This window comes from Ailuropoda melanoleuca, chromosome 18 (assembly GCF_002007445.2).
Source record: "Ailuropoda melanoleuca isolate Jingjing chromosome 18, ASM200744v2, whole genome shotgun sequence".
In the NCBI taxonomy this organism is placed as follows: domain Eukaryota; kingdom Metazoa; phylum Chordata; class Mammalia; order Carnivora; family Ursidae; genus Ailuropoda; species Ailuropoda melanoleuca.
Window position 1 is genome coordinate 32,259,300 of NC_048235.1, and position 13,022 is coordinate 32,272,321.

General features: G+C 42.4%; 1 protein-coding gene across 5 annotated transcripts in view; it reads right to left on the bottom strand.

Moving 5' to 3' along the window:
* The window catches only part of IDO2 (indoleamine 2,3-dioxygenase 2), a 54,309-nt gene that overhangs the window by 23,395 nt on the left and 17,892 nt on the right, over positions 1-13,022 (bottom strand). The window contains exons 1-5 of one of the 5 annotated variants that reach the window (XM_034647661.1): positions 7,569-7,973; positions 6,808-6,927; positions 4,210-4,328; positions 2,017-2,031; positions 502-601 (exon numbers count right to left, since the gene is read on the bottom strand). In XM_034647661.1, coding sequence (XP_034503552.1) covers positions 502-601; positions 2,017-2,031; positions 4,210-4,328; positions 6,808-6,927 — 354 coding nt within the window. In that variant the 5' untranslated portion in view covers positions 7,569-7,973. The other 4 variants (XM_034647662.1, XM_034647663.1, XM_034647660.1 and 1 more) reach the window with 4 other exon arrangements.

A 13,022-nucleotide genomic window follows, 5' to 3' on the forward strand; every position in this document is an offset into this window, starting at 1 on the left:
GGCTTTGCATTACAGTTCTCTGGACCAGGAATACCAATCCCAACCCTCAATTCCTACCCCATACTAATTGGATTTTAACTCCAGCTCTCATTTCCCTTTGCCTGACCCTGCAAGTCTGGATTAGGTTTTAGATGTCTTTTCATGAAACACTATCTTTTTTTTTTTCTTGTTACCATATACATCAGTCCATCTTCCTCCACTGGATGGTGAGTTTCTGTGGAGGACAGAACTGTGTCTGTCTTTTTCCCCCAGACATTCATTGCTTAGAACTAGGCTTGTCTATTGAATGGACAAAGGGTCATCCAATGGTTGTTGAGGAATGGGAGGTATCTCTGTGGGCTAGAACTCAGACCTCTTTTTTCAGACACGAACCAACTAGGACAAGGCCTGTGGTCATCTATACTGATTAGTTCACCACAGGGAAAGGGACTTGGTGGCAAGTCAAGCTCACGCTAATTCCTCATTTAGGAAAAAAAAAAAAAAGTTCTGTGAAGAAAATACCTTAATCCCAGGTACTGCTGCTTTCTCCACCAAAACAGTCACCAGTATAAAGCCACGCAGGCTCTCTCCCCCAGGAAATGAGACAATGATGTCCAAGTTCCTTGGAAAGGAAATGACCACATGGTTAGTAAGGTTTGGACACCGTGAGGCACACCCCAGGCCACCTCAGAGTCAGACAACCATGAGAGCAAGAGGTCTCTGAGAGATACCCCCTCTGATAGCCCTGGGGAAAAGGATGTGCCTCCAGACACGTTCAAAAACAAAAGAGAGAGCAGATCTACTCCAGTCCACATCCCGGGACCTGAAGACTTCCAAAGTCTAGCGTGTCTCTGACGGTCCCTGCCTGTCACCCCAGTGCATCAACTGAAGCATACGTGGGCAGGCACTGCTGATTCTCCACAGGGCCCATCTCAGACCCATCATACCATTCCTGTCAGGAGCAGAGAGTCCCGGGGCTGCAGTGACTACCGGCAACAGCTAATTCCATGCTCCTATTTTAGACATGAAACCAAGGCCCAGAGAAGCACAATGGTTTCCCTGAGTCACGCAGCTGATGGATTAGTCACAGGACCAGGGCAGGAATATCTCATAACCCAGACTAGGGCTCTTTCTAATCAGTGACCTTTTTCCCCAAGTGCTGTATTACTGTAGAACGACAGCAGGAAGACTTTGATGCAGGGATCAATTTTAAATGACCAGCCATCATGCAGATTCAAATGTCCCAGATGTCGATCCAGTCTATAAAACCGAACACTTCCCTCCATAAATCACTTCTGCCTCTAACATCCTAAGCATGATAGGAGATGAAAACCAAACACAGAAGAAAAATAAGTCAGCCACTCCCCTGTGCCGGCGGAGTCAGACTAGCATGGAAAGTGGTGTCTTTACCCTTCCACCCTCTATCTGCTGAGCTACAGCTTTTATACTGAACCTGCTCATGAGCCTCATTCAGAGGCTAATTTTGCTCTCTGGGGAAAGAGGGGACTGAGGATGTCTGGACCAGACGTGCCCCACGAGTGCCAGTCCATGTAAAACAAGACCTTTCAAAGGCATTCTGTGGCTGGAACAGCCACTGCCTGCAATTTGGCCATTCACAGACGTTATGGTGAGACCAGGGATCTTTTTTAGATCACCAGACTTCAAAAAATCACAGAGAATTAGAAAATTGGTAGAGTTTGTTCTTTCTTTTCTTTCTTTCTTTCTTTCTTTTTCTTTCTTTTTCTTTCTCTTTCTTTCTTTTTTCTTTCTCTTTCTTTCTTTACATTGCACTTTGTTTCATTATGCACAGATTGGAAAACATAGTAAAGAAAATTAATCTTCTAATTCTTACAAAGCAGAGGCACCACTGTTAACTTTTGGACTGCTAATTTTTGGCAACTGTCCTTCTAGTCATTCAGGCATTTTTAGGTAGTTTATATACCATACATAAAAATTAGTGTGCTTTCTTTTTTGTTTATTTGTAAGCTTTGAGTTTGTATGGATTCTAAAGTGAGTGAAGGACTTCTGAGAACTTACCCGATTTCCAGGGGTCTTCAGTATTGACAACCACAAAGAGAAAAAAAGAATAAAAGAACAAATGAGTTTGTAAGCCGGGTATGCCTTTTGTGCTCACACATACACAGGCACGCACATCTGTGTGCAAATGCACCTGCAGTGCACGCACACCCATGCACACTTTGGATTTCACAGGTAGTGACTACACTGTGAGCAGAATATGCCACCGTAAAATGCATCGCTTTGGCACATTGATTATTTGAACTAACATTACTTAAGAAAGAGCTGGTACAAGAAGGACACTCTGACCTCCTTTGTTCCCCTGAAAGCAGGAAATAAATCTGCTACATGAAAGGTACCCTCCTGCACTAGGAGAATGGAAAGTGTCCTTATCACCTGCAATAGGGAATTTCTGGCAGAGAAGCCTGCATAAACACACTTTGTTACTTCACGAATTTGCCACCCCAAGTCCAAACCCCTTTGTCTTGTCAATCCTTCCCGAATGTATTGCTGTCTTCTCTAAAAGGTAGAGAAGCTGCTTGTTTGGTCACTTGTTGGAGTCTCATATTTTTACGGGCTCCATATGCACAAAATTAAATTTGTTTTTCTCTTATTAATCTCTCTGATGTCCATTTAACCATCAGAACAGCCAGTGAACCTAGAAGGGAAGAAGGGAGTTTTCCTCTCCTGCAAGCCACGGTGTGGCAGAGTGAGCTGAATCTTAACTCACACACGAGCCCCAGAACATTTAGCTTGTGGCCAGCATCATAAATTATCTTCTTCTTTTCATATGTTTGTAATTGCCACAAACCCACATTTCTGTTCTAACTCTTCTGCTCTTACTCACCTTTAGCACATACCTTAGGTCAAGTTTCACCCCCTCACCAAGCTGCTTCCTGATTTTTTTTTTTTTGTATAAGTCTGAATTTAATTTTTTTAAATGGGGTAATAAACTTGCTTGCATGAGGTTTATTTTTCTTTTTATTTTAAAGATTTTATTTATTTATTTGTTAGAGAGAGAGAGCGTGCACAAGCAGGAGGGAGGGACAGAGGGAGAAGCAGGCTCCCCACGGAGCAGGGAGGCCAATATGGGACTTGATCCCAGGACCCCGGGATCATGACCTGAGCTGAAGGCAGACACTTAATCAACTGAGCCACCCAGGCACCCGGATCAGAATCATTTCTACACATACAGTTATTATTTTTTTTTCTGTCAAAACTCTGAGCCAGATTCAACAGCTTTTTATGAGAATATTGGTCATCAATTTTGTTATGAAAGTAGAATTGGTCAAAGATCATTATTAATAATGTATTACATTATTTATTACATTAATAAAATGTATCCTCCCAGGGCTCAGAGCTCTTTAGAGAGATGAGATGGCCTCTCTTCTTCCAAGGGGCACACAAATTAGTCCGGAAAGTTACATTGTTTGTTAAGTGTTTAATCCTCTAGAACAGATTCCCATCATCTCCTCTGAAATCCCGTGGTTACCCACAAACCTCATGCTGAGGAAGTTCCTCCTCACATCTAACCTAAATGTCCCTTTAGCTATTTTATTAAGTCACAAAGCACTATCTCTTGAATCTACAGCCTGAAATAAATCCAGCTGTGATAATAAATTTCAAAGGGAAATTAAATACTTCCTCTCTTCCACCCACTCTATTGTTAAAAACTCACATTATTTTTCTTTAGACTAATGCCTGCCTACATTCCAAGCCCAACTTTCAGTGGATTGATGCCAGCTAGGTAGAAGAAACAGCATCATTCATCCAACTCTCAATCCAGCTTATCTAGAGCTCTCCGCTTAATTCACCCATAATCATTCATTTATGATCGCTATATCATGATCACTTACTGAAGTCTTTGGTCCTAATTTGACATGAATGGAGGGCATGTTAGGGAACAGGAGATAATTTGAGTGAAGTCTAATTATGCAGGAGCTTGAAGGTCGAGTTGAGAAATTCAGATCGGATATAGAAGCAAACAAGAAAGTGTAGCCTGTACCAATGTATTCAGAGTGAAGCTGCTGGGAACTGCGATTTTGAACTTGTGTTCAGGTTCATCCTTCTTTGCAACCGTAAAGCAGACAATAAATATGAACATCTCCGATCGCAAGTTCGCTGAAAAAGCCAGGGCCTTTATTGTAGGGAGAGTAAAAGTCATAGGACTCAGTTTCAGTCTGTTCACATCCAAGCACTCACTCCCCATCTTACCTCTCTGGATTCCTAGGGGTCCAGTTTGTCAGCACCAGGTCTGAATGGACCAGGATAGGAGGGAGTCCCAAGCTCCTGGAGACTTCGACGAGGGGAATGGCAAGATTTCTTGGCAGAACCTTTTAGATATAAATCCAGATATATGCAATTACGATACTATAGAATATACAACAAGAGACAAATCCGGATACATGCGACCACAATATGATATGATAGACTATACAATTAGTATATTCTAGAAATAATGCAGCAGAGGAAGCAATCATGGTTGCCCTCTACTCCAGCAATCATGTGGTAGAGAAATGACCTGAAGCATTAAAACTGGTATTATCTGAGTGATCCGTAAACACACACCTTACTCTCATATTTTTTTCTGTTTACAATCTAGTGGATATATTGTTTATAAGTACAAGCTGAAATATATATGAATATTACAAAGCTGGAGCACATACATACAGATATAGTACAATATAATCTCTGAAAATTGACTGCAAAGAAGGGCATCACCAAATGTTTGAACATAAACTGGGGACTGGGTTGATGAATAGTGGGAAAAAATCTCTATCTCTGTATCTATTTACTTATCTACAGACAGAGACAACTACCTAAATATGTTGATATATCTGTGTGTATAAGACCGCAAGCACGTATACACGTGTGTCTATGTATAGACACATGTACGTGTGTGTGTTTATCTGTCAGTCGGGAGGAGGAATGGGGAGGATAGAACACTTCATCCTGTGTGGCAGCCAACTCTGTCCATCACTTCGTAAGTCAAACCCAATAATAGCTTCACGTAAGTCACCTGAAGACAGTTCCCTTTCAACCCCTAAGTTATCTGAGGACCACTCCAAAGAGACTTATCTGCCCACAAGTCCAGAAAAACCATTCAGATCTATGGGGGACCAAGGAGGTCTCTTATCTGCGGACAAGGCTAAATTAGCTTAGATCCAAAAGAACATTCTCATTCTCCCTATCTTCCTCTTCCACTTTTATTTCCCCCTAAGATAAAAGTACCTATTAAAGGAGCCCCACTTCTGCCTTTGCTCTCCCTTAGGTTTTCATTTTTTTATTTTATTTTTTTTAAAGATTTTATTTATTTATTTGACAGAGACAGCCAGCGAGAGAGGGAACACAAGCAGGGGGAGTGGGGGAGGAAGAAGCAGGCTCTCAGCAGAGGAGCCTGATGTGGGGCTCAATCCCAGAATGCTGGGATCATGCCCTGAGCCAAAGGCAGACGCTTAAGGACTGCGCCACCCAGGCGCCCCTCTCCCTTAGATTTTTAGATTAGACTTGGGACAGAACTGTTTTTTAGGTAGAAAACAATGAAGAACTTTAAAGAGTCTTAAAATTCAAACTTAAGTTTAGCTTTCCTTGGGAATCAGGGAAAGAGGAGGGCAGTGTGGAAGGGAGGTGCATATTTTAGTGAAAAGTTATGAGATGAGATGCAGAGAAGGTCACAGATGATCTGAGGCCGTGAACAGGGGCTCCCCGTTTCTCTGGAAGTATGCACCTCAAAGTTAGAGACTCCCTGTCCTGTCAGCCTTCTCTACCCCTTCCCCGGATCTAGGATTAGGGTTTGAACACAAGGGGGAGGGGAACCCCGTGGGATGTTCTGCAGTGCGCCTAGATTTCAAACTTCCTTTTATCAGACACACAATTTTTTAAAAATAAGATGTACTGACATTTAAAAACTCTGAAGTAGCTCTTACCTCCTCCTCTGTCCCTTCTCAGCCTCCCTACCTTTTCTCTTAGGGAGTTTCCCTGTTTACTTGGAAGGAAAGGGCCAGGATCAATCAAGCAAACCAAATAGGCTGGGGCTGCCCAGTGAGCATGAAGTACTCGAACAATGCTAACTCCGATTCCTGGAAAAGGCACAGTTCTGCAAAATGAAAGGGAGTAGTGCTTTTTACGCCCCGTTGGTGGAACTCAGAGACTTCGTCACAAGGTTCAGGATGAAATCATAAAACATTAAGTCAAGATTCAGAAGAGATTGAAATAAATTACTAAGAGACCAATAATCAGTAGAAAGAAAGTAGTATTAAAAATTAAAATCAATCTTGTTAATGTCCATGAGTGCCTCTAGGGAAAGAAGTTTACATTGGTGAATCAAAAGGTCTGAGCACGGCCTTCCATTTTACACTCACTTGCTCTCTGACCTCAGAAAAGGACTTTACCTTCTGCAGTCCTCAGCTGTCTGTAAAATGGGCACAGTGGAGTTTTACTTATGGGATCGTGAAAATCAAGAGATAATGTATGTGCAGAGGCAGACAAAATGCCGTAAAAGGTAAGCTATCATTAAGTTATAAGACCTCAGCTCTTGCCTTCAAATGCATCATGAGGCATGACTGCCGGAAAGGAAACAGATGCGAAAGCTAATGAAAGGGAGAAATGGCTACAAGTTAAAAAAAAAAAAAAAGCTTCTTAAGGAAAAAAATTCTTTTATTGAAATGGGCCACTTGCCCTTCCTTCAACGGAGAGCCAGAGAAAACAAGAGAGGACTTATCTTCCAGAAAAACAGTGAGAGGCCAAGCAGGGAGCATACTCCAGGAGCAGCAGACCTGCCCCAGACAAGGCGGACATCTCTCCATCCCTTACCTCCTGGGGCTGGTTCTCTCCTCTCTGCCACACGTAGCCCATGGTCATCACGCTCAGAACCAGGTGGGCGAGGCGCTGTTCCCTGTAACCCCTGAGGAACCGGCAGTTCAGGAGGGGCATCTGTTCACGACAATACCCACACGTAATCAGCGGCAGGGGTGAGGATGGGCACAGGGGTTCTCTGACTTGCAGGGTTCTTCGTGTGTAAGGAACAGGTTATATTTGAGTGGAGGAACGAAGCGCCTCCGTGCCCACCCATCCTCCCCCTGATCCGAAGATACCGCAGTATGGAGGGATTCCAGGCACCATGGTCGGGCAACACTGAATCACTCCATCCAAGCTCCCAAACGGCCCCCATGGCTGTGCCAGCCACTGGTCGCCTCCACAGAACTGACAGGTTGGTTAGAGTGTTCTCGAAGAACGAATTCCCCAAACCGGGGTCGTTTACTTCACAGAGAGAACCAGCCCTACCCACCAAGGCGCCTCGGCTTGGTTGGCGCGGTAACAAGCCTGCGCTGCGGCCTTGCTCTCTCCCTTGACTCTCTCTGAAGTAAATGGCGGCCCAGTGGAATTGGGAATTTGACCAAATCCCTAGGGCGCATTAGCGGAACTGGGTCCAGGGTTGTGCAGTCCTTCTTTGAACACTTCCAGTGACCCTGGCCGGGTGTTTTCACCTCCCCATGCCCTTTTCCTCTGGGAATGTGTCACTTGGAAGTTTACAGATGGTGTCCTCACAAAACCACACCCTGCACAGAACTTACTTAGCGACAGCCCCGCTTAAACCATGGCCGCTTTCTCCCTTTCGGCCGGACTTGGTTGACGCCAACAAGGAGCGCCAGCTTCCGGGCACGCCCCCTCCCCACCTCTGCTCTCCTCCTTCCTCCCACGGCTGCCCCAGCGCCAGACACAGCCTGATCCAGAGCTTCCCCTCTCTGGGGTCCGAAAGTGCCACAAAAGGTGGTGGCGGACGTCTTGTGTATCGTTTCAAGCTCCAGGCACCGCACAGCAGCCTCAGACCCGCGGCTTCTCTCGCCCAGGCTCCCTCCCGGCAGCTCGCGCCTCAGCCTCCGGGGCAGAATCCTCCCTCTGTCTTCCGCTAGAGGGCAGCCTTTCCGTGTCTGTCTGCCAGAGCAGCTGCGTGTTTTTTCCTCCCAAAAATTGGCTGGGACAGAATCGCAAATGCAATGCAATGTGCTCTAGGCTCGCGTGCTTGCGTGTGTGTGGGGGGCGGGGTGGGGTGGGGCCGGCTGCTGAGATGTTGCGTGTCAACAGGAAGCAGCTTGAAAATTCTAACAATGGTTATTTATGAGTCCACTTTTATAAGCACACAGTAATCCTCTTTATGAAGTTTCCACGCTTCCGACCTAGTTACATTCTGTGTTGGTCAATTTCATTTGTCGACTTGACCAGGCTGAGGGATGCCCAGATAACTGTTGAAACATTATTTCTGGATGTGTCTCTGAGGGAGTGTTTTTGGAAGAGAATAGCATTTGAACAGTAGGCTAAATAAAGAAGATTGTGCTCAGTGACTTGGGTGGGCATCATCCATTCCATTAGAGCCTGGATAAAACCAAAAAGTGAAGGAAGGATGAATTTTCTGTTTGCGCTGAGACAGCCATCTTCTACTGGCTTGGAACATCGGTGCTCTCGGTGCTCGGACCTTCGGACTCAGGCTGGGATTTACACTGTTGGCCACCTTGGCCCTCAGGTTTCCTAGGCCCCTAACAGGCAGGTTGCAGCCTCTACAGTCATGTGGGCCCATCCCTCCTAATAAATCTTTTTCTCTATGTCTGTCTATGTCCTATTGCTTCTGTTTCTCCGGAGAACCCTGACTAACTCACCCCCTCAAAGCCCCACCTTTTAATACCATCACATTGGGGATTAAGAATTCAACATCTATGTTTGGGGGCAATAAAAACATTCAGTCCACGTACTCAGTTTCACTATTCTGTTGAGAGACGAGCTGGTTATTCCCAGTTTGAGGAATTATGAATAAAGCTGCTATAAACAGTTACATAGAAGCTTTTCCACACACATAAATTTCCAGTTGACTTGGGTAAATATTTAGGAAAGTGATTGCTGGGTCATATGAAAAGTCTATATTCAACTTCATAAGAATCTGCCAAACTGTCTTCCAAAGTAGCTGTACTATTTTTTGCATCCCCACTGGCAAAATGAATGAGTGTCTCTTTTGCTACATATCCTCATCAGCACTTGATTATGCTGAATTTTCTTTTTTAATTTTAATTTGTTCAAAGAGGTGTTAAATTGTCTCTTAATACTTATTATTATAAATAATCCTGTTACTCCATAAGTAACCTGGTTTTGTTTTTTATTGTTTCCTGATTAAAACTTCCAAAGTTTTCTTCTTGTTCTAAAAAATTTGAATTTTCACAAGGATATCTGTGTGTGCCCCCCACCCCCATTGTCTTTCTGATAAAGTACTCAAATCTTTCATAAGATCTGAAAAACTTTGTTCTTCTATGCTTGAAGCTTTGCGTTTCCTCCTCCTACCTGCTGCTTTAGGAAGTCTAGTTGGTAGAAATTGGGTCATCCATTTCTCCTTTGCATATACTTTATCTTTCTGAGAGTTGGCGTTTTTTTCATTTTTGCTTTATACGTTATAAAGAGTGTGTCCTTTTTCTATAATCAATGTTTCTCTGATTTATTTGAGTTTATATTGAGTTTTTTGCTTGTTTATTTCTTTGCTCCCCCAATAGTTCTTTTTATGGACAACTTCACTTATTTTTATGAAGTAAATACACTGGAGACATTAATTAGAACTTGATCTCATTAATTAGAATCTGATTTCATCAGAGCCATTAGTTGTGAATGTCTAGTCCCTTCCTACTGCGTTTTGACTTATTCCTTCTATTTCATATTACATGGTAGTTTGGTGTTATCCACTTGTGTTCAGGAACGGTGGTTGGTTCTATCAGAACTAATGGCTACTACAGCATCCCTTAATCGTGTTTCCACAGTGCTGCTGGGTCTCCTCTTATGTAGCTTCCTGGGAGCAAGTCAGTTGCCTGTCGTGTTTCGTGGCAGTGGAGTGGAGAAAGGGGACTCTTTCTGGAATAGGATGAGTGTACCTAAACCAAGAAACAAGTTTTGTTTGCTTTTTACCAAAATACAGATAGGTTTCCTGGAACTTTCTAAGAGCAAGGTGACTGGCCTGAGGTACTTTAAGATCAAAAATGTAAATCCAATGATTGTGTTGTCTGTGCCAAGTAAAGGACTCAAGAGTACAATTTTTTGGTCTGTAGCTCCATGTATGGTCCTGGAAGCCATAATATTTGCTTTCCATGACTGATTTTCAATTGATTCAGTCTTAGCCTGTGCTGGTGAAGTCTATTTTTTTTTTTTAGGATTTTTTTTTTAAGTAATCACTATACCCATTGTGGGTCTCGAAACTACAACCCCAAGATGAAGAGTTATATACTCTACTGACTGAGCCTGTCAGGTGCCCCAGTGAAGTCTTAAAAGTGGTTTCATGTAGTTAGATGTTTTATAACTAATTAGAAATGTAGAGACTGGCCACGAGTGTTGTAATAGTTTCCTAGTGCACCTCAACAAAGGAACACCAACTCAGAAGCTTAAAACAGTAGAACTGTATTCTCTCACAATTCTGGGCTATAGAAGTCTGAAATTAAGCTGTTTATAAGGTTGGTTCCTTCTGGAGTTTCTGAGAGACAATCCGTTCCATGTTCCCTTCCCAGTTTCTTTCTGGTGATTACCAGCAGCTCTTGGCACACTTTGGCTTGTAGACAATGCATCTCTCCTATCTCTGCCTCTATCTTCACATGGTGTTCTTCCCTGTGTATATGTGAGTCTGTGTCCACATTTCCTTTTTCTTATAAGGACACTGGTCATATTGGTTTAGAGTGCACCCTAATACAGTATGACCTCATTAACCTTGATTATATCTGCAAAGACCCTATTTCCAAGTAAGGTCACAGTCCTAGGTTCCAAGTGGACAATTTCTGTAGAGACACTATTCAACCCAGTAGAAGTGTCAGGGGATTATTTTTACAACTATACTAAACTCTTTACCCAACTTCCACGTTTTCAGTAGCCAGAAGTTAGCTGTACATTCCTGGCCTTTTCTCACTGATATTTAACATATGAGGAGCACCAGTTCAGTGAGTCCTTCACTTCACTCGTGATAGTTTAGTCAAATAAAGCCTAATGAAAGCCTGTGCAGAGAACTGTGTAGTTCACAAATTGAAACTTAATCTGTCCTTCTACAAACTTTTCCTGACCCCACTTTGCTTCTATGCCCTGCTACTCTGAGATGGGAGAAGGAGGCTATAGTTGAATTTGCTTTGGTTGAATGCTTTGCGTGGGTACCATAGACTCTGATATAATTTGCTTAATATGAAATAAACATTCTTAAAGTTTTATCCACCTTTGATACTTTCTCTTGTTTTCCTGCACTTAAAGATATTTTCTTATTTTTCTTCTTCATTTTGTATTTCTTCGGTCATCTTAATGAGACTTTATGCAACAGGAAAATAACTTAGGTTTAGTTTGCCATCTTCATAAACACTGAAGACAGTCTCTTGCATCTCTTACAGGATTTCCAATCTTGTGTCTGCACTTAGCAGGAATCTAGTAAGTACTTTGAAATCCATTAGTATTTACAGGTATTAAATATGTTTAAGTCCATGATGGAGAATTTGGCAGAATGGAAAACCTTTCTTGTATCTCTGAAACCTCATGGCACTCCAAATTGGTGGGATTAAAGCCCATGGAGAAGAAACTAGAGGGAAGTATAAAAACATATTGAACACTGTTGAATGGCAGGGACTAAGGAAGTCATTTAGTCCTTACAACAACTCTATGAGACCAGAACTTCTCTCCTTCTGTAAATAAGGAGGCAGAATTACAGGGGTGAAATAATTTGTTTACAAGTTGGTTAGCTACTATGTGATAAAAACAAGATTCAAACTCAGGTTTTCCTGATTAAAAGTCCATGTTTTCTTGTTACATCTTCTTATTATTACTTTGGGATACTGAGTTCCCCCCCCCCGGGACCAAGAAGTTTTACTGTTTCTTACTCATTCTTGGAAAATATTTTTCCTCTTATCAATTATTTCTGCAGAACTTACCAACCCAACTTTATAACTCAGCAATTCTCTTGGCTCAACTATTCTATGAGACCCTGATGGTAAAATAAAAGGACAGGAACACTAACCATGTGGTATGCAAGGAAGACACTGAGAATTTCAATGCCTACCCTTCTCCAGCTAGGTCGTATCCATCAGCTTACCTATAATTCCCAACCAGACAGCCTTCCTTCTGTAAACAAATATTTGTTCAGTGCTTAATATGTTCCAGAAGTTGTTTTGTGCAGGCTTTGAAAATTTTAGGGAAATGCGTATAATATGAGGAAAAAATCATTCCACTCTTTGGGAAAGGTGAGTTAACTTTCTTGGTAATCTCAATAGCATAATTGGTGTCCCTGGGTCCATTGACCCACTTCCATAATGCTGAGAAAGAAATGTGGTGTCGGAATGAAAATAGGATGGTGAGAAGAACTTAAAGAGAAAAAAAGAACTTAAAGAGAAGAATAAAAAAGGTATACCTTGTTCACTCGAGCTTGAAGCTGGTGACTCTCAATCAAATGAGGGAGTTCACTGGCAATTTCCATCCAAGGCCTAAAATGATCTGGAAGTTCTGTCTGCATTCAAAACGGAAACATCTCAGTATTTTAGAACACTCTGGGAAACAGCCTTGGGGGAGTAGCTGCTTTCAGATTTCAGTTTTAAATTAGAATTCAGGTCAGTTCAGTTTAACAAGTATTGATAATTCAGTCTGTGCTGGTCCCTATGCGAAGCATTACTAACACAGAGATGACTGAAATACAGTCATTGGGCTTAAGGATCATGCGGTCTAGTAAGGCAGAAAAAAAATGTAGTCAGATATATCCCAATGCAGTGTAATATGTTCAATTACTGATGTGTGTATAAGCTTAAGAACTTGCAAAGAAAAGGAAGTTGTTAATTCTGTCAGCAGTTGTGGGGAATTAAAGGGAAGTATTTGTAGAAATATAACAATTGGGGCCAGTGTTAGAGTCTGAAAGTGACTTTGCTAGGGGGAAATTTGAAAATGGGAAGGCAGTAAAACAGAAGGGATAGTGGATCTAGAGACAGTGGTGCTTCCTGGGACTACAGGTGACTCAGTGTTACTGGAATATAAAGCTCAAGAGAAAA